The following is a 22,355-nucleotide window of genomic DNA, read 5'->3' as shown; positions in this document are numbered from 1 at the left end:
AAACACATGAATTTTGATAAATAATTCCTTTATCATTAAGATATATATCAAAAGGGGTTGAAGAATATTCCTCAGCATTATTAGAACGTAGAATACGAATTGGGCATCCAAACTGAGTTTTGATTTCATTTCGAAATTTTTGAAAAATTAAAAATAACTCAGAACGATCATTAGAAACAACCAAGTCAGGCGAGAATAATCATCCACAAATGTCACAAAATAATGAAATTTATTGATTGAAGAATGCTTTATTGGACTCCATACATCTGAATGAACCAAATGAAAAGGATTAGAGACACGATTATTAACCCTAGACTTGAAAGACACGCGATGGTGCTTACTAAGTTGACAAACTTCACATGACAAGAATTTCAAATGACTAAGATTAGGAACTTAACGTTGCAAAACTTGAAGTGACGGGTGACCAAGACGACAGTGCCACTGGAATGGAAATAGAGAAGACTGAAGAGCCACAGAATAAGGTTCCAAATCAAATAAATATAAGCCACCAGCTTCATACCCCGTACCAATCTTCTTCTTCGTCTTGAGATCTTTAAACACACAAGAATTAGGATAAAATGTAACAAAGCATTGAAGAGATTTAGTAAGCTTACTGATAGACATTAAATTAAAGGGAAACTATGGAACATATAAAACAGGCGAGAGAGACAAGGAATCACTAAGTTGAGTTGTCCCCAAACCTGAAACTTTAATGGATGAACCATTAACAAGAGTAACACTTTGAGAAGGAGGTACAAAATTAAAATAAGACAGGAGAGAAGAACATCCAGTCATATGATCGGATGCTCCAGTGTCTATGATCCAAGGACTGCGAATGGAAAACAATAGACATGTGTGTGCAATACCTGACTGGGCAAAGGTAGTCGTGGAAGATGAATTAGATGTTTGCTTATAAGACAAAAATTGAGTATACTCATCACGTGGAACAGGGACCATATCTGATTCAGCTACGTTGTGAGATCCAGAAACAACATCATCCGGAGATAAGGAAACCTGATTTGCATAACTAGATGGTTTGCCATGAAGGTCCCAACAAAAATTCACAGTATGATTATAAAGGCCACAATGAGTACATTTTCGTACATTTTCGTGATTGCCTGCCACGGCCACGTCCTCCCCATGAATCACGACCACCACGTGTGAAGCTTCCCCTACGACCTCCACGGTAAGCATTATGTTCACCCTTTGAAACTACCAATGCTGAACGCTCACCACTCTACCCAGTATTCAAATTTAAGGTATCACTTGTAAGTGTAGCGCGCTGAAGTCGAGAAAACACCTCGGCAAGAGATGGAAGTGTGGGACTGCCCATAATCTGTGCACAAAAAGACTCATATGTTGATGACAAACCAGTAAGAAAACAAACAACATTAAAATCCTCACGCTGTTGTTGCATACTTCGAACATCAGCAGTAATGGGCTGATACATATTCAGCTCCTCACAAACTCCCATAACTTTGGAATAATACTCTTCTATACTGTGATTACCTTGTTCAAGATTGAAGTACTGCTAATAGAGCTCATAAACACGAGTGATATTACCTGTCCCAGAATACAATTGTTGCAATCTGTTCTATATCTCCTTGGCAGTATCCAAATAAAGTAAAGTTGAACTGATTTGGGATTCAATACTGTTTAACATCACAGAGATAATCTGAGCATCGTCCTTTTCCCATGCATCAAAAGAAGCATCATTTTCCTTGAGTTTATCTTTAGTCAGATAAGTACCAAGACCTCTGCCTTTGAGAAAAATTGCAACAGATTTAGCCCACAATATGTAATTCTTCCCATTGAGTTTAACTGAAGTCATGGGAGAATGAAGACTGGATGTAGGAGAAAGCAAATCTGAACTGGACGTCATGTTGAATCCAGTGAAACAGAGAAGAAAAAAAATGCAGAATCTGTATTCTGGCCGAACCTGGAAAAGGGCCGGATCTAGGCAATCGGGCCAGATCTGGGCAAACGGGCCAGATCTGGGCAAACGGGCTAGATCTGGGCGATCAGTCCGGATTTGGGTGAACGGCCCGGATCTAGGCAAACGAGCCAGATCTGGGCTATCCCAGGCTTAGTAAACCAAGGTTGGAATAGCATAACCGTGTAGCCAAACACGGGTCTTCATCTTCACACCTTCACAAACGCCAGTGAACAACGCAGCGGAGGCAACGGCAACCCAATCACAAGCAATGGCCAAATCAATAAGCAGTGACCGCTGCAACTTCCGGCCAAAAAACGCGAATCAATGAACCTCAATTCTGCAAATCGAGACAGCAAATGTCGGCAAGCTTGCTAACAACCAAAGAGGAGTTGCTGGCGACGACGAACAAGGCAGAGACGACGACAAACAAGATTCAGATCCGACGACGACGAACGAGGCTACAGATCTGACGACGGTGAACGAGGAATTGCCGATGACGACGAACGAGGAGCTGCCGGCAGAGACACCAACACCACAATCGCGATTCCGATCTTATACAAGAACAACCCAATTACAGACAACACACACTTCCAGTACACAGCACAAAGAATCATGCACGTATGTTTGGCTGAGTTCGGTATCCATGTTTCCAGTTGGATCCATAAAATACCATTGATTTCCAACAGTTTATCTTTTAAATGAGCTTAGATTAGAAAATTTTCCCAACACTGTAAGAAATGTTTAGTGCAACGATAACATATTTTTAAGGATCAAGCACACAAAAGTAAATTATTTTACCGCAATATAAAACTGCAGTTACAGATAACAGAAGCAGAAACACCTGTTATTTAGTTATATCTACATTAGACACAGGTTATATGCCCTGACTAATCTATTGGTAAGTGCATATGTACTTTTGAAGATTAAGTGCACCATGAAAGAAGCATGATGAAATGCGCATCAATATAAAAGTAAGAGCTGAGTTCTCAGCTCCTCCAACATATAAAAGTGAATCAACAGATTATCCCATCAACCTGGATGTAAGAGCATTAGCTTTGAAGACAATGAAACATGGATCTGCAGTAGGAAGACAGTAAATATACCAGCATTGAAATAGAATTTATAGACGACATCTGCTTTAAAATGTCTTCCATCTGGCTCCAGTAACTCTTCCAAAACTCAAGACCAAGTGTTTATTAGCACCCTTTTGCAAGATCAGATGTAATTCATAAAAACTGTGGCCTTGTAATAAACTATAATTAATGAGATTTGAACTCTAGTTTCCACCGAGTGCTAGCCCCTCCTGCCACCAGACCATGACAACACACGTTTTCAAGTATTCTGCAAAATAGAGTTGATGATAGCAATTTTGCAAAATCTTGTGAATCATGTAGCCTTCAATCTGCAGGCAGCAAACCGATTGAGGATTGAACTAGAAGACAAGATATCACTCCCCATTGGAGTTCATACATGCGCCATTGCCATTAAAATGGAAATTAACTCAGACAAGATCACTCTGTTGTTTTTTTTAATCTGGTGCCACATAATCAGAGGGAAACTGGGAGCAAATTCCCAGCAGTACAGATTACTTCTAAAAAATCTTGAAGAGCAGACCATGTGTAGCGAAGAAAGAAGCAAACACAAGTGATTCAACTGCCATTAGCTTCTTGATAAGGATGTTCAATGATGGTCCATATGTGTCCTTAAGTGGGTCCCCAATAATGTCACCAATCACAGCTGCCTTGTATCAGATCCTTTTGGACCAAGGGTTCTTTAATGCTCTGAAGCACCAGCCTATAATATCCAAAAATGAATTCCAGTGCATAAGAAGGCGGACAGAAAGGTAGGCCTAAGTGGGCTGTAGCCCCAAAATAAAAATAAAAATAAAAAATTATCATACTAATATTAGTCCACTTCAAAAAAAAAAAAAAAAAAAAAAAAAAAAAAAAATATTAATAATATTAGTCTATTCTAAAATTAGTCCACCCAATTAAGCCCGAGTCAATTCAGTTACCATACTAAAATTAGCCCACCCAAATGATAAATCTAGATCCGCTGACACATTATATAACAGTCCGTATAAGATTTTCAAAGCATGGATCATAGGATTCATACAGTCCAATTTAAATACTTTACCTCAATATACTTCTTGGCATTATCCCAAGCCCCACCAGTGTCGGAAGAGGAAATAGCAATCTGCGCAGAGAGAGATGATCAGAACAAACTTTTCCCAAGTACATGTACAACTCCAAAAATGGCTCCCGTTAGTGGATAATCTCGTAATGGAAAATATTTAATCATTTTTACCATTAATAACATTTCAAAATTATCAAATAAAAGTTCATGTAGCATAACAAACAACACATATAGGATCTAGCGAGTTAAAAATTATAGGTATTGGAGATTTTCCCAAGCAATTTTCCCAAGCAACAAGTACAGCATTACCTGTACACCAGAGACGAGGGATCCAGCAAGGACGCTCAATAGAAAGCAAATCAACAAATATGCACTTGGAATTAAAAATAAATAAATAAATAAAGCTGTGCACATCTCATATATCTACATGCAAAGAAATATTAAAAAAAAAAAAAAAAATTCATAAATAATATATATAAATATATTCACAGTCTAAAATTTCAATTAGGTCCCAATTGTATCCTGATGGCTGATTTTAACGCTTTACTTCATCGAGATGAAAAATGGGGGGTCGCATGAAACAAGGATGGATGCTTAAGGATTTTAAAAATTTTCTTGAGGATTGTGGTCTTGTGGATATCAGATTCAAAGGTTTCCCTTTCACTTGGCGCAACAAACGGGATACGGGAGCCATGATTCTTGCCAGACTTGACTGAGCTCTCTGTACAAATCAATGGTTGCAGTCATTCCCGCGTTGCATGCTTTATCACCTCAACGTGCGGGGTTCAGATCATAATGCCATCATGCTGTCCCTCAAGGATTCTATCTCTCACGTTAAGAGACATTTTCACTTCGACGCTCGCTGGGTGAAGGAGGCAGAGTTTACCCCTATCGTGGAAAAGGCTTGGGACACCCCGTTTTATGGCCCTCCGTTGGATTGTATCAATAAAAAATTAAGCAGGTGTCAATCGGACCTCAAGGTCTAGAAACGGGGTAAATGCAACAATGCCCACTGGAAAATTATGGATTTAGAGGGGAAATTGAAGCACTTTCAAGAACAAGTGTCTGGGTATGATAAAGCTGTTTTCTTCAAGCTAGAATAGGAGTTGGGAAATGCTTGGCGAGAAGAAGAGATTTTCTGGTTACAAAAATCAAGAATTGCTTGGCTTAAACATGGAGACCAAAATACAAAAAAATTTCACCGCAAAACTCAAATTCGTAGAAGGAAAAATGAGATCATGGGTCTTGAAGATACAAATGGCCAGTGGTGGGACTCAAAGGATGACATTCGTCGAGTGGTTATTATCAGCTTATTTTTTCCCCTGCTCCTGTCGATGTTGATGCCGAGTTCTGGGAGTTGATCACCCCTAAAATTACATCGGAGATGAACAACGCTCTTCTCCAAGAAGGTACAGAAGCGGAATTACGGTTTGCTCTTGCGAGTATGGGTCCATACAAGGCTCCTGGCCCTGATGGTTTTACCCCCCTTTTTTTCCAAACGAATTGGGATTTTTTGAAGGCTGATCTTGTTCAGGGATTCAATTCTTTTCTTCAAGGTGATGCTCTGCCGCGCAGTCTTAATGCTATTAATCTGGTGCTCATCCCTAAGGTAAAACACCCAACTTCTATGGTTAATTTTAGGCCTATATCATTGTGCAACGTGGCTTACAAGATCTATTCCAAGGCCTTGGCAAACAGGCTCAAGCCTCTTCTTCCAATGCTTATAAGCAATAATCAAAGCGCCTTTGTGCCACACTGCCTCATTCACGATAATATTATGCTTGCCCAGGACCTTATGCATGTTCTCAAATCCAAGAAGACTGGAGCGAACTGTTCATGGCTTTGAAATTAGATATGGCGAAGGCTTATGATAGAGTTAATTGGGCTTTTCTCAGCCAATTTATGAGCCACTTGGGGTTCGATAGGCGATGGGTGACTTTGTTGATGGAGTGTATTAGCTCTGTTTCTTACTCCGTTCTCATTAACGGGGAAAAGGGTCATTCGTTCACTCCCTTTAGAGGCCTAAGACAGGGAGACCCTTTATCTCCCTATCTTTTTCTTTTTTGCACCGAAGGTCTTTCAACTCTGTTCCACCACTCTTTGAGTCGTAAACAGCTTCTTGGCCTAAAAATGGGCCGCGGTTGTCCTTCTATTTCACACTTATTATTTGCAGATGATGCCCTCATTTTTTGTAAGGCTAAGGATCCGGAGGTAGGGAGGGTGAAAATTCTTCTTGACCGATATGAAGCTTTAACCAGTCAACTCATCAACTTGGATAAATCTTGTTTGTTTTTTTCTCCCAATACCTCCTTATCTCAAAGGACCCAATCTAGTCTCTCTATGGGTATTTGCGATGTCGACTGGTCCAACAAGTACCTTAGTCTTCCTTCCCTTCTGGGTCGCTCTAAATTGGCAGCGTTTGCTTTTCTTTCGGAAATAGTTTCTTCTAAAACCAAATCTCTCAAAGGTAAATTGCTTTCCAAAGCCGGCAGAGAGGTTATGATTAAAGTTGTTCTTTCGGCTCTCCCAACTTATGCAATGTAGTGTTTCCGAATTCCAAAGAACAATTGCAATGTCTTGACTAGTAAATTCCTTAATTTTTGGTGGAGTGGTGAAGAGACATCTAACAAGATTAAGTGGATCAGTTGGGACACCCTCTGTAAATCCAAAGTAAGTGGCGGCATTGGTTTAAAAAATGTTGAAGCTTTCAACTTGGCTCTTCTGGCTAAGGTGGCTTGGAGGATGGAGATTGGAGATGAGTCTTTGTTGTACAAATCTTTTAAAAAGAAGTACTTCAAAAATTGCACCTTTATGGAGTCTCCCAATAGAGCATCTGCTTCTTAGGTATGGAAGAGTATTATTTCCGCAAAGGAGGTTATTAAACGAGGCATGAAGTGGCGCATTGGTGATGGTTCAGCGGTTAACTGTTGGTTAGACAATTGGCTTCCTAATAGGACTAATCTTGCTATAACTTCAAGAAAGCTTGGAGCTCCTTTCTCATTTATGGCAGATTTGATCATCCCCTCCACCTTCAAATGGAATTCATCCTTAGTGTGTCAACATTTTAATCGGCGTGACAATGATCTCATTCTCACAATTCCCATCAGTGTTTATGGAGGTGCTGACATCAAAGTTTGGGGTTGCTCTAAAGATGGTCAGTTTTTCGGTAAAGAGTGCTTATCACGTCGCTCTCTCTTTTCTTAATAATTCTCAAGTTTCCAAGTCTGATATGGGCAGTAGTTTCAAAGTTGGTCAAAGCGCGATGTGGAGTGCTGTTTGGAGAATTCATGCGTATAAAAAAATTCAACCTTTTATTTGGCAATGCCTTCACGAAAGGCTTCCAGTGAACAAACAACTCAGTTTTCTTTGGGCTACTGCAGTATCTTGTTGTGGTTTTTGCAACGAGACTATTGATCACCTTCTTTGCACGTGTCCTTTTGCTTGTACAGTGTGGAAGTTAAGTCCATTCAGAATTGATTTTGGTGGCCAACAACCTTCTTTTTGGCCAAAATGGTGGGTCGACCTTTGCACGGTATGGAGTTTGTCCGAGGGCTCAGCTGAGTGTATTGGGCTAGCCACTTTCATCTGTTGGTCCATCTGGAGGTGCAGGAATGATCTAGTGTTTTCTATGAAATCTTGGGACCCTTTTGATGCTCTTCAACGGGCTCTTAAGGATTTTCAAGAATTTCGAGAGGTTTCTCGTCAACACAGTCTTCTCTCTCTCCCAACATCTTTTGTCTCCTCCCCGTCAGAAAAGTGGTCTGCCCCTGCGATAGGTTTTTACAAACTTAATTTCAACGCTGCATTTAACTCTTTTTCTCATTCTTGCAGTGGAGGTATGATTCTCAGAAACAATTTGGGCCAACCTATAAAAATTGCTTCAGTGTTCCTTTCACGTATCAGTAGTCCTGCTTTGGCTGAAGCTTTGGTGCTTCGTGAGGCTCTTTTGTTTCTAAAGAGTTGGGGTTATCTGCATTTGGTGGTTGAAGGGGATTGTCAATCAGTCATGAAGTTACAACCAACTGTTGAAGCTCTCTGTGTGGTGTTCAATGATATATCAACTCTTTTGAAGGAATGTGTAGGTTCTTCTTTGGCGTGGATTCCTCGTGGAGGAAATGTTGTAGCTCACTTGTTGAGCAGGAAGGCTCTTGAAGCCAATCGTAGTGATTCTGAGTAGAGTATCTGGCCTCAATGGTTGTTAGATGCTCTTCTCCCCGATTGTAATTTTTCCTTTTCTTAATCGATGCTCCCTGTTGGTGTTTAAAAAAAAAAAAAAATTAAATTGATCAAAGCTTGAATCGGGCCATATATCGCAGTCAACTTCTCCTCTTTGATGTTGAATAGATCATTTACTCAAATTGTGAGCCACGGAAAGGGTTTCAATTTCATAATTGTGGCATGCTATCATCTGACCCAAAAGGAATTGAAAATGAAAGAAGAATTTGTGTGCGCTATGATGCCATCCATTATTTAAGTCCACAATAAAAATAGCTGTATTTTTTTTCAAAATTAAAAAAGGAAAAAAAATGTACTTTTCAACTTACTCCAATTTTGTGCTCGTTTTGACATCAACACCATCACGTGAAGTAGTTTTGGACTGATCATCATAATAAATCTGAAATAAATAATTAAAACCTAAGTAAGCAGTCAAACTATATATTAATTTATTAAATAAATTTTGACATAAATAATTAAATAAGCTTTTCTTTATTAAAATCATAAACCAGTGCAAGTTGTCCAACAATGCTTCCATTATTTGCTTATCCTCGAAGACCACCCAGAATCAATCCAAATTACAACCCAAATACATTGAATTCTCTCTCTACTGTAATTAAATAAGCTTTTCTTTATTAAAATCATAAACCAGTCCAAGTTGTCCAACCATGCTTCCATCATGTGCTTATCTTCGAAGACCACCCAGAATCAATCCAAATTACAACCCATATACATTGAATTCCTCTCTACTGTAATCCAAACCGATCATCACCCACCAAATTGAACAGCTGCCTGAGACAGAAACATGGCCGCAACTCCTGCCCATGCCAAGAAAGAATCACTGTCCAAGCCTGTCCAAGAACTGGCCATTAATGGTGATGAACCGCCACAAAGATATGTCTATAAAGGGGATGGAGTCTATAAAGGCGGTGATGGAGCCATCCATGCCTCTTCACCTCTGCTGGATGTTCCGGTTATTGATGTTGGTCTGCTGACATCTTCATCACCCACCAGAAAAGAAGAACTTGGGAAACTTCAATCAGCTCTCAGCTCATGTGGTTGCTTTCAGGTTTGATTTTATAGAAACATATACTTTTGGGTAGTTTGATTAAGCATACTAAATTTATGAATATAAATATTTTTCAAGGAATCAACGAATTGCTTTCGATTTTCCTTCTTGTAACCATGTTTGTGCCTTTTTTGGTGTGGCAACATAATCAGATTTAATTATGAATTCCAGGCAATAAATCATGGAATAACAAATTCATTCCTAGATGAAGTGCAAAAAGTTGCCAAACAATTCTTTGCATTTCCAACAGAAGAGAAGCAGAAATGTTCCAGAGCATTAGATGACATTGAAGGGTACGGAAATGATACAGTTCTTTCGGAGAATCAAATTCTCGATTGGACGGATCGGTTGTATCTTACAGTATACCCAGAAGATCAGAGAAAGCTCGAACTTTGGCCTGAAAATCCTGAAAATTTTAGGTATGTTCATCACACTGATTACATTCAAAATAAATCATCATCATCATTTCTTTAATCCCATATAACCAGGCTTACCTTGAAATTAAGTACTTGTAGAGCAGTCTTAGGACCACCAGTTTGGATCTCAGGATCCTCTCTAGTCCACTGGGGAGGGTGGACCCACTCTGCCAGTGCGGTCCACACTCCCATGAGGTGATCTCCACCTTCCCGACCATCCAATGCACAGGAGAGAATTCAAATTCACCAAATATTTATGTAATTCATGCAAAATATTCCTCTCACTACTCTTGATTATTGGGACCACATAAGATGGTAGTAGCCTGTATTTATGGTTTAGTGTTCAATCGAGTTGTATCTAGTGATTTCATAGTTATCTAATGTGCAAAATAAAATAAAAATGGCTTCAGAGTATTCCATTCTGAAAAACTCAACTCAACAGAGTTTTCACGGTCTACTCGATAACTACATGAATTCTTTTTCTATTCTGCTATAAATAAGGCTAAGCCTCAATCAATCACACGTTATATTATATCTTACTGAGTTGTCCTTGTTAATTTGGGCATTCCCCTTCCCCTGACAATTAACCCCAATTTAAATATATGCAGGGAAATTTTAGATGAATATACCACAAAGCTGAGAATGATGAATGAGCTCGTCCTTAAGGCCATGGCAAATTCATTAGACTTGGAGGAGAACTGCTTTCTGAACCAGTTTGGAGAGAAAGGATCGATGACTGCAAGATTTAACTTGTACCCTCCATGTCCAAGGCCTGATCTTATTCTCGGCGTCAAACCACATGCAGATGGATCAGCAATTACCTTCCTCCTGCAAGACAAAGAAGTGGAAGGCCTCCAAATCCTGAAAGATGATCAGTGGTTTAGAGTTCCCATCATTCCTCATGCTCTTCTCATTAATGTTGGTGATCAAGCAGAGGTAATTAGATTGTCTATCATATTAACAGCCCTCGAAGTAGAGTAGATTAAAAATGGTTTCTATTCTATATAATTGAAAGCAAATATATCAGATGACTACACCTTTCTGCTGATTTAGTTAACCCTTATAAAAGTGTACGTACATAAATATCTCCCCCATAGTTTTTTTTGGAAGGTGGCGCCCTTGTTTGTTTGGTGAGGTTTGTGGAGAGAACGGAATAGGAGATCTTTGATGGTGAGGAGACTCCTATTGGGATGCTTAACTTTTCTATTCTTAATTCTCTTTCTGTTGGGCTTATGGTAGAAATTGTAAATTTTTGGGGGGGAGAGTAGATTTTTTGGACATATTGAGAGTTTAGGAGTCCAATTTGGTCCTTGTGTAGTTTTGTGGGATGTGCTCTCTGTTTGAGCCTGTGTTTTCTAATGAAACTCTACTTATAAAAAAAAAATATGACACCTGCAGATAATGAGTAATGGAATTTTCAAGAGCCCAGTACACAGGGTAGTGACAAACTCTGTAAAGGAGAGGATCACACTGGCTGTATTTTGTATGCCAGATTTGGGAAAGGAGATTGGACCAGTGGAGCAGCTCATCAACGAGAAAAGGCCAAGGTTATACAAGAAAGTGAAAAATTATGTTGATATCTATTTTCAGAACTACCAGCAAGGTAAGAGACCAATTGAAGCAGCAAAGATTTAAGTTTGTGTTTCATCATCTTGTGATTTATACCGAACTATGAAAGTTGAAGCAAATAGATTGTACTAGCATACTATCCTCATTCATATGAGATTAAGCCAAAGATTAGGATTGTGTTGATTATTAGACGGTGGTGGAAAGTGCATATGTACTTTTGAAGGTTAAGTGCACCAGGAAAGAAGCATGATGAAATGAGATTCAATATAAAAGTAGTCAGCTCCTCCAACAGATAAAACAGATTATCCCATCAACCTGGATGTAAGAGCATTAGCTTTGAAGACAATGAAACATGGATCTGCAGTAGGAAGACAGTAAATATACCAGCATTGAAATGGAATTTACAGAAATCGGCTTAAAAATATCTTCCATCTGGCTCCAGCAGCTCTCCCAAAATTCAAGACCAAGTGTTTCTTAGCACCCTTTTGCAAGATCAGATGCAATTCATAAAAATTGTGGCCTCGTAACAAACTATAGTTAATGAGATTTGAAATCTAGTTTCCACCGAGTGCTAGCCCCTCCTGCCACCAGACCATGACAACAGACCTGTTCAAGTATTCTGCAAAACAGAGTTGATGATAGCTATTTTGCAAAATCTTGTGAATCATGTAGCCTTCAATCTGCAGGCAGAAAACCGATTGAGGATCGAACTAGAAGACAAGATATCACTCCCCATTGGAGTTCATACATGCGCCATTGCCATTAAAATGGAAATTAACTCAGACAAGACTCTTGTTTTTTTTAATCTGGTGCCACAGAATGTGTCTGCAAACTTCGATTTAATTCACCAAAATTTAGTGCCATAATGGGGGGAGAGGGAGAGAGAGAGATTGCAACAATAGACACTTGAGAATAATGTTTTTTTACTTGGGGGAAGAAAAACAAAGCAGTCCCAACTTTTTGCAACATCACCACTATCATCATCGTCATTATCAACCCCACAAAAGATTAACCATTATCATCATTATCAACCCCATGGAAAAAACTCTCCTCCAACACAACCTTAACCCATACAAAGATAAAGGAAGATGCCGAAGAGAGAGAGAGAGGGAAGTAAGAAATTTGGGGTGTAAACGACTATCAGACTACATAAATCAAAGGGAAACTGGGAGCAAATTCCCAGCGGTACAGATTACTCCTCTTACTCTAAAAAATCTTGAAGAGCAGACCCCCATGTGTAGCGAAGAAAGGAGCAAACACAAGTGATTCAACTGCCATTAGCTTGATAAGGATGTTCAATGATGGTCCAGATGTATCCTTAAGTGGGTCCCCGATGGTGTCACCAATCACAGCTGCCTTGTGTGGATCAGATCCTTTTGGACCAAGGGTTCTTGCATGCTCTGAAGCACCAGCCTATAATATCCAAAAATGAATTCCAGTGCATAAGACGCATTATTTAATAGAACATTTTCAAAGCATGGATCATAAGATTCATACAGTCCAATTTAAATACTTTACCTCAATATACTTCTTGGCATTATCCCAAGCACCGCCAGTGTTGGAAGCGGAAATAGCAATCTGCAGAGAGAGATGATCAGAACAAACTTTTCCCAAGTACATGTATAACAAACTGGAAAGGGTTAGAACTCCAAAATGAAATGGCTTCCGTTAGTGGATAATCTTGTAATGGAAAATATTATATCATTTTTACCATTAATAACATTTCAAAATTACCTACTATAACTAAACTGCTCCCCTTATAATCAAATAAAATTTCTTGTAGCATAACAAGCACATACATATAGGATCAAGAGAGATAAAAATTATAGGTATTGGAGATTTTCTCAAAGTAACAAGTCCAGTATTACCTGTACACCAGAGACAAGGGATCCAGCAAGGACGCCCGATAGTGTTTCCACACCAAAAAATATCCCAACAATGAGGGGCGTGAGCATGACAAGAGCACCAGGAGGAATCATCTCTTTGATAGATGCATCCGTGGAGATTTCGACACATGTGGCATAGTCAGGCTTGGCAGTGCCTTCCATGAGGCCAGGGATGGTGTTGAATTGCCTGCGAACCTCCTCAACCATCTTAAGAGCCGCACTTCCCACACTCTTCATTGTCATGGCAGAGAACCAGTAAGGAAGCATTGCACCAACGAGCAAACCAATGAAAACTGTTGGTGTCAAGACATCTACAGTCGAAATTCCTGCCCGGCTTACAAAGGCCCCAAAGAGTGCAAGGGAGACGAGAGCTGCAGACCCAATTGCAAACCCCTAAAACAAGATCACAAAAAAATGATTAGCGGTATGTAAACCAAACGAGACTGTTATTTCAAAAACATGTTTTCTTTAGTAAGATCTATATTTGATCTAGGGCACAATTTGTTCATTAGGCCGTCTTCTTAAAGCAAAGCATTTGTCATTACTAATAAACTAAGCTCAGGATTTAGTAAGAAAAAGCACCTCATCTCTCACCAACTTTTTATTAGTTAGAAACTCATTGCCTAAATAGGATTTTGCCTTTCAGATTTTATAGGCAAAAATGTATAAATACCCATTTTAATAAAATAAATAAGAAAATGATACTAGCATTTTTATAACCAGTACTCGAACAAACATCCAAGAGATCTTACCTCTGAGGCAAAACATTAAGGCATCTACAGAGAAACTATACACGGAAAACATCACATAGAACGAAGTAAAAGCTACCCTGTACAAGATTGTCACTACATCTCGTAGGATATTCCTACTACTTGACTTAGGTCCCATGCAATGTCCATAAAAACAAAAGTTCAACCGTCAAATGACCCATAGAACAGAATAAAAGTGAATTGAGATGAAGAGACTGGTTGCCTATTATTTAATCTCAAGCGACTTAAAATCTACATTAGACAACCTGTCAACCCTAAAAAATAGAGGGCGAAACTGAAGTATTTATATCCTCCAACACACTTCCACACAGTAAATTAAGAGTTCTATCAAAAGACTGGACTTTAGAGCACCTGCAATATTAGAAATGAAGGAATTTTTTTTTTTTTTTGATAAGTAGAAATGAAGGAATTTAAACCTTTGTTAGACAGCTAGATGCCCCAAAAGCTTAAGTTAGAGAAGATAGTGTAACTTAAGCATACAAAACTATATCCCCTATCACGTCCCTCATGAATGAGTATGAGTCGTATAACCATACTCCTCACTGTTGACAAGAGCAGCTACTCTAATACTCTTAGTAAAGATAGTAATAACAAGTCTCTCGAATTAGGAAAAAAGATGTATTGATGCCCTGCTATATATAGTAGGGCGAGTGGTATATCATTGAATATGTTCCAGTGAAAATGAGGGAACGTACTCCAAGGGCACCTCTTGTAGCCCCATAGAACTTTGACAAAATGTTTTGGAAATGAGAAGTTTCTGTTTAAGCTTTATCCAAAAAAAGGATTTTAAAAAAAAAAATGTAACCCTTTTGTTCTCAATGTTAAACCTAATTAAAACTAATGATACAACAAAACATAAATTCCCGGTACTTGATTAAAAGAACAATTGAAAAGCAAAAGATTCCAGAGTCACGAGGGACACTCAATCATGAGTTTGTGGTTTTAATCATCAAAAAAAATTGATGAATGAAAGTTAGGATAACTAAGAATCCATAGAAAAAGTAAAGAAACAGAGAGGGATGGGTTCTCAAGAGAGCTCAAAGCAATGAACTCTTAGTTTCGAGGATTCTAAGATAATACCAATTGTGGGGTTTTCATTCAGTATTTAGAATCTTAAAGTTCCTTCTTGAAATTCTCCAGAGAGTTTAAGAATCCTTATCTTCTTTTACAAAGCAAAGAATTTTAAATATGAGAATTCTTAATTGCCTTTTTGGATCTCAAATCCCTCCCTAAATTCCTCATTCAAAAATAGCCCAACCTTTTTTCTTTCTTTTGTTCCAAGAAGTTTTAACAGTAAAACACATTGATCTTATGGCATGCACCCAAAAGCTACCATTCAGATTTACTGTATCATCTAATGCAACATAGAAATGGCTCCAGTTTGGCTGGAAAGTGATTATATACCTTTCCAATTGCTGCTGTTGTGTTCCCCGCAGCATCAAGGGCATCAGTTCTCTCTCGGATCCTGTGGCTCATGCCAGCCATCTCGGCAATACCTCCAGCATTGTCACAGATAGGACCATATGCATCAATGGCCAATCCAGTAGCAATGGTGCTTAACATACCAAGGGCAGCTACCGCAATTCCATACATAGCAGCAAAGCTAAAACTAACAAAAATGCTGATTGCAATGGCAAAAATAGGAATAATGACTGATTTATATCCCAGTGCAAGGCCAAAAATAACATTTGTAGCAGCTCCAGTACGGCAGGAATCAGCAACATCTTGCACGGGGCTGAAAAATGATGGGAATCTAGAGTTAGAACTAGCGATTGGTAAGAAATATTTACCCAAGTATAAACACAACTGCCATAACATGGTACCTGTATGCATTACTGGTGTAATATTCTGTTACAAATCCAATAATAAGCCCAGCCCACAAACCAACACAAACACATAAGAACAGTTGCCTGCACACCCAAATTGATGTTAGATTCTTGAGAAGGCCGTTTGGATGTCCCATAAAAAAGGGAAGATTTCAATTGTGTTCTATAATATGAAAATGAATCTTCTCTGAAACATTCCTGCCAAACTATAGTATTTCGACTTTTTGCAGAGTTTCCGTTTCACTAACAACATTCTAGGTAACATTAATTCAAGGCACTCTCTTTAGATTATTTATAAAATTTCAAGAGGATTCAGCTTTCAGAATGAATTCATATTTTATGAAATAAATGACAGGTCCTTCTTTTGTACATGTAACAAATGATTAATCTGTCCTAAAAAAGGATTTCTGCCTTCAAATGTTATTTGAATCAATATCGGATGGCCACCTCCTACTAATCTAATGCAAACAAATATCTAAAAGGAGGCTAATTATATTGACTGTTGTTTGGTATACAGTGTATAATGATTAAATGTCCAAAAATGAAGCAGCAATTATGGAGCTTACCAGTTCTTAACTTCTTTCTGGATTCCAAAATTGAAGATGGTGAACGAAGATGGAAGTGCAATCCAACTAACAAGTGCGATACCAAAAGTCATCAATACAGTGGAGATGATGAGTTGCTTCTTCAAAGCTGGCTCAATTTCCTTTACAGCCTTGATTTCAAATAAATCAGTGGCAAATAAGGTGGTGAGCAAACAAACAATGATGCCAACGGAACTGATGAGGAGAGGGTAACACATTGCAGTGAAGTCATGATTGATCCCGAAAGAGGAGATGGAAGCAACAAGAAGTGCAGCACAGGATGATTCTGCATACGAGCCAAAAAGATCAGAGCCCATCCCAGCAATATCCCCAACATTGTCACCAACATTGTCAGCTATCACCTGAAAAAAGAGAGACAACAAATTAAATCACAAGCCCAAGAGGCAACCAGTTTGAAAAGGGCTTAATTTAAGAGGCATATTGTATCCTACCGCAGGGTTTCGGGGGTCATCCTCAGGGATGTTCCTCTCAACCTTGCCCACAAGATCAGCTCCTACGTCAGCAGCTTTTGTATAAATACCTCCACCGACTCTGCCAAAGAGGGCCATGGAAGATCCACCAAGGCCATAGCCAGTTATAGCTTCAAAAAGGCCTTCCCAGTCATCCCCATAGTACAGCTTGAAGAGGTTGATGGCAATGTACAGAACCAAAAGACCATTTGCAGCAAGGAGGAAACCCATGACTGCACCAGATCTAAATGCAGTGATGAAAGCCTTACCAACACCCTTTCTTGCCTCCAAGGTAGTTCTGGCATTTGCATAGGTAGCAATTTTCATTCCAAGAAAACCAGAAACCACTGAAGTGACAGCACCAAGCAAGAAAGATATGGTGCTGAAGACAGCAGTGGCAAGAGCAGGCTTGCACATCTTGCTGATGTCATACATACAAGGCTGGCTTTTTGTACTGAATCCCTCCACAGAGCCGAGGAAAAGGAAGATCAAAATGGCAAAAGCAACCATGAAAACACCAACATACTGATATTCAGTAAAAAGGAAGGAGGTTGCACCTGCAACATCCATTTATTCAAAATTAGAAAATCCCAAAACTCTACAAACAAGCAGAAACACAAGCACAAAATAGATTATTAGCACAATTATTATTATTATTATTATTATTATTTTTATAAGCAAGAATTATTGGCACAAATTTAAAGCAAATGAAAGTTCCAGAAATAAGAACAAGTCAAAGTTGTAATAACATGAGTATATACTTCATTCTATCCAAGCTACAAACCAAGAACAAAAAGAGAAATATTAGGTACCACAGAACATAAATTATACAGCATTCACATTCTAACACAAAATAAAATTCACCTGAAGTCCAACATCAAACCAACACCACATTAAAAATAAAAAAGATTACAGGAAAGTCAACAAATCACATTGTTCTTGTCCTCAGCAGAGCTACACTCAGTAACTTAGGTGACACTTAGAGTTGCTGCCAATTTAATGTTCAAAATTAGAACACCGTGGGAAGAAGGGAAAAAATATATATATTGGGATAGACGAAAGAAACTAAAATTGCTGCCAATTTAATGTTTCAATTAAAGGCGTGTATTTACGAAAAATGGGGCCATTTTTTATCACCAGAACTAATCCTATGGGTTTGGTTCTAAAATTTCATGTAACATCATCAATTCAGATTCCATCAGTGATTTCATGTAACATCATCAATTCAGATTCCATCAGTCAATTTCATACTTCTTGTTTATGCAATAGTCCCATTAAAAATAAGAACCTTTTCCAATAGAACAATTTGCACGAAAGACAATGTGAACACAATGCGGTAATTCAGTTTTAGGGGACAACAAGAAACGCCCTTAATTGTTTGAACATTCCCAGATCGATCTAGTAATGACAGGGGCCATCATGGTAAAGTTGTTAGATGGGGCAGAGATTATAGGGTAGCTACGGTAAAGAAACTCTGTATAGGCAAATATAATTTCTTCTTAGATCTAGCATAATTACAATGACCCGGACAAAATCATTCAGGGAATTTTTCTTCAAATATGAGAGGCCCCACAGATTGATGTTTAATTCAAGCAGACTATAAAAAAAAAAAACTTCCAACTTTTGAGACAGCATACTTTGTTAAATCACATCAAATTATCAAAGACAGAGAAGTTCAAAGACTCAAGCATGAGTCTGACTACACGTGCCACTTCTATTATATACATACACAGATATATTACTAGACAACAACAACAGACAAAGAAAAAAGAAAAAACCGAGTAGGGCTAAATCTCAAAAGAATCACCGAAATGTAAACAGGAAAAAACGTTGAAGAACATAATTATTAATCATGCTGATTATAAGAAATAATAACTTCCATGTAGGCCATAAAATTATTTAATCGAAATAACAACAATACTGATAACGAAATATATACTCTATTGTGAAGTTTAAGCTACACTTAACCATCCAAAGTAAAAAGAACAAGAAAAATAAATACATCTTAAAAATTAATTCAACCAAAAAAAACTCTAAACAAGACTAGTTATTTACAAAGATAAATACATCATAAACCGTCATAAATCAATAGCATATATATGTGATATTATGTATGCCATTAAACATATATAATATAAACTTAGATCTACCCAAAACGATCAAAAACAATCTGGAACCACAAGATCTGAGATAAAGGTTTCACCTTCAGAGATAGCGCTTTGAATTTCGGCGCATTTTTGAACAACGTTGTGGTCGTTTAGACCCTCCTCCTCCTCAATCAACGACTCGGTGTGGCCGTTCTTGCCGTTGTTAGACGAGGAGTACTTTTCCGGAGAAAGCTTCACCCGCGAGACGAGGAGCCACTGGAAGAGAGAGAACGCGATGCCGATGACGGCGCATACCGGAATCACAATCTCTGTGGCGAGATCTGACAGGATTGTCGACCCCATGGCAGGATATACGGCGGAGTACTTCGCGAGCCTCGCCGGAAAAGCAAAATAAATGAAGGAAGCGAAATGAAGCGGTCGGAGTGTGTTTTGGGGTTTACACTACATATATAATGTATCGGCGCTGTGAACATATATATCTATATATACACACACTGACACACACACACACGTAGGATAGAGATGGTAGCACCACTAGCACTATCACCAGGGCATTGATTGATGAGAGACAACAGAACAGAGCGTGTGCTGTGGTTAAAACCAGAAGTGCTATCACCAGGTTAAAACATCTCCATTCCAAAAATATAAGTATTTGCTTATGTTTATTTGTTGAGGTGAAATATTGAAATGTTTAACAAAAAGAATTGCTAATAAATTAATAATGGACGTGGCTGGGTACGGTAGGAATAACAGAAACAGCTCATGTGTTGATCTCGCACCAAAAATAGAAAATATAACAATTTAAATATTAGTTATGATTTATCCTGAATAAATTTCTTACTTATCAGTATGCAGATATCATTTCTTATTTTATTTAGGGTATGTAAATAATCAGTGAATTCGCAATCAGAATGGATCAAATTACTACACTCACAAATTAGTAGCAAATTCAAAAAAATTGAATCTGTAACTCAAACGGATTATTAAAATATATGTGAGATTTATATATATATATATATATTTAAAGAATTTATTATTTAAATTAATTTAATTAGTTAATGGTGATGTATTAGTTCATTATCATTTTAATATATAAATTAATGTTAATAAATTAAAATTTTATATATTGGGTTGGGGTTAAAAAATAAATAATATTGAATTATTTATGAAAAAACTCTATCTATTGGGCTGGGGTTAAAAATAAATAATATTAAATTATTTAAGAAAAAACTCTAGTCCGCGTATCCAATCCATTAATTTACTGATCTAATGGGTTATCCCACGAATAGATGATGGATTAAGACTTTTTCAATTCATTGAGAATGGATCGAATTAAGATTGATGTCTAATTTAATCTATGGTTACCCTAGTTTTATCCTTAAAAAATTTATTATAATATAAAAACATATTAAAAGAATTAGATTTTTATATATTTCTATGACACGGGCCTTTTCTATTTTTTGAAACAGCTTTTTAGAAAATAATCTTATTTTTTCAGTATAATATAAAATTAAACAAGTAATCATGATTTAACTAGATAAGAAGTCTCCTGGAGGTCATAGTTTAAAAATAATTCGATAAATTATAAGAAAAATCTATGTATAAGTGTCGAAAATAAACTCATAATAAATTATATAGTTATATTGTGTCTGTGGTTTTATGCTTGCTAATAACCTATTCACGTGTTTGTCAGGAAACTTGCACAATTTTAATTTTAACTTTTTTATGATATTCTAATAAGAACGGATATAAATACGAAACAGCATGGCGTGATATCCACGCAGCGATATAATAAATTTAAAGATAGCAGATCACATGTACTTCATAAATACATCAAAACAGAATAATATAAGATATATATTATTAATTTATTATATATGTAAATAATATTTTTTTTGCCATCTTATACATACACTCATGAATAAAAATCACTAATTCACAGCTTAGACTAAGATACTTTATTTTTAAAATTTATGCAGTAAATAAGAAATGTTACGAAAGTGAAGTGTTTAGACTTCTTTTTATAATATTTCAAATCACCCGAGTAAGCATAATAATTTGACTAATTAATTAGGATGGTGAAATATTGAAAGTTGTAATTCAATTTTGATTTCTCAAATTATTAAAAAATAATAATAATAAAATAAAAAAAATTAGTATTGAAAAATACAACCAACTACAATCATCTCTCAATTAGTTAGAGTTGGCGACATAAATAATGTAATTTTCAGTAAAAATGAATTAAAAGTTTACTTCTGCATTTTCAAACAACTCTTATGCCCTCTTTGCTATTGCCAATCTAAATCAATCACATTAATGACAAAAAAATAAATAAATAAACGTTCTCAAACTGTTACTACTTTTGGACTCCGTAGTTTAGTAAGATAAAAGTCAGATTTAGATGCTCCATCCTCGTCAGCAGATATAAGATAGCGGAGACACGTAGTGTAGGTGGACCAGTGAGCACCACCTAAAGGTTATCGCGAACCTTCGGAGTACGACGTCGTATTAAGCAATTTAACTTGCCTTAGACGAAGCTTCCATGCCTAAAAGTGTGCGATCGAGCTGGCCAGGGCACATAATATTCGGATCTCTAAGACGAGAGCGTGTTTTGAACGCACACTTTTTTTAAGGAAGCTCTGATTGACGGATAGTATTTCATTGTCATATTGCATGATCAGATCAACAAATCATGCCATTCTCCCCATTGCCCCCACAAGATCAGGACCGTCACTTGAAGCATTACTAGGTGGACCCATTACATTGTACCAAGTAAAATTTATTCTTACTTTGTTTTTTACCCAAAAAGTTATTCTTGCTTGACACTTTACTCAAAAAGTTATTCTTACTTGACCAATCTACTCTTTTCCAAACCTCAAAATTTTTTTTTTCTTAATGAAACCTCCTCACCTATTTCCTCATATAAAATAAAAAACACAACTTTTTTTTTTTCTTTTCAAAAATAGACTTGGTAGTAGCCTTTTTATAATTATTATTTTTTATAATCTGAAATTTGATGAAAACCTTTAATAGAAGTTAATTATCACGGAAAAAATTGCAATTTAGAAACGTTTAATGATATTATTATTATTTTGTGATGAAGGATAATTGTGGATATTATTCTTTATATTTTTTAGTAAACAAAACTAAACTTGGAAATTAAATCTTAAATATATCCTAAAATAAAATCATTTCCTTTACCAAAAAACAATAACAACTCTATAAAGTCTTATATTATACGTATCATATACGGAGTACTGCGTAATTAATAAGTGGTCAAGTTCGTAATCTTTTGACTGTAATAAATTCAAGCTTTAAGGGCTAAATTGGCACAAACTCCAAAAAGAACTTTAACTTTAAATACTCTCGT

General features: G+C 37.2%; 3 protein-coding genes across 3 annotated transcripts; 2 read left to right on the top strand and 1 right to left on the bottom strand.

The window, feature by feature from the left end:
* The first annotated feature begins 7,151 nt into the window (after positions 1 to 7,151).
* On the top strand, positions 7,152 to 8,249 carry LOC132278433 (uncharacterized). The gene has a single exon (XM_059780220.1). The coding sequence runs from the start codon at positions 7,152 to 7,154 to the stop codon at positions 8,247 to 8,249; it is 1,098 nt and encodes a 365-aa protein (XP_059636203.1).
* A 563-nt stretch (positions 8,250 to 8,812) lies between these two features.
* Positions 8,813 to 11,530, top strand: LOC132277352 (codeine O-demethylase-like). The gene is made up of 4 exons (XM_059779204.1): positions 8,813 to 9,356; positions 9,528 to 9,775; positions 10,381 to 10,708; positions 11,171 to 11,530. Exons 1-4 carry the CDS (start codon positions 9,093 to 9,095, stop codon positions 11,405 to 11,407), a joined length of 1,077 nt encoding a protein of 358 aa, XP_059635187.1. The 5' UTR covers positions 8,813 to 9,092; the 3' UTR covers positions 11,408 to 11,530.
* A 717-nt stretch (positions 11,531 to 12,247) lies between these two features.
* On the bottom strand, positions 12,248 to 19,602 carry LOC132277351 (pyrophosphate-energized vacuolar membrane proton pump-like). The gene is made up of 8 exons (XM_059779203.1): positions 19,081 to 19,602; positions 16,860 to 17,434; positions 16,390 to 16,769; positions 15,821 to 15,907; positions 15,402 to 15,732; positions 13,210 to 13,620; positions 12,860 to 12,919; positions 12,248 to 12,754 (listed from the first exon to the last, which is right to left on the bottom strand). The coding sequence occupies exons 1-8, from the start codon at positions 19,325 to 19,327 to the stop codon at positions 12,548 to 12,550; spliced, it is 2,298 nt and encodes a 765-aa protein (XP_059635186.1). The 5' UTR covers positions 19,328 to 19,602; the 3' UTR covers positions 12,248 to 12,547.
* Between the last annotated feature and the right edge of the window lie 2,753 nt (positions 19,603 to 22,355).

The sequence above is a fragment of the Cornus florida genome, unplaced genomic scaffold, assembly GCF_030987335.1.
Source record: "Cornus florida cultivar Cherokee Brave unplaced genomic scaffold, ASM3098733v1 CherokeeBrave_3.0.0_Hap2_Chr10, whole genome shotgun sequence".
NCBI lineage: Eukaryota > Viridiplantae > Streptophyta > Magnoliopsida > Cornales > Cornaceae > Cornus > Cornus florida.
This window is presented reverse-complemented; position numbering and strand designations above follow the sequence as displayed.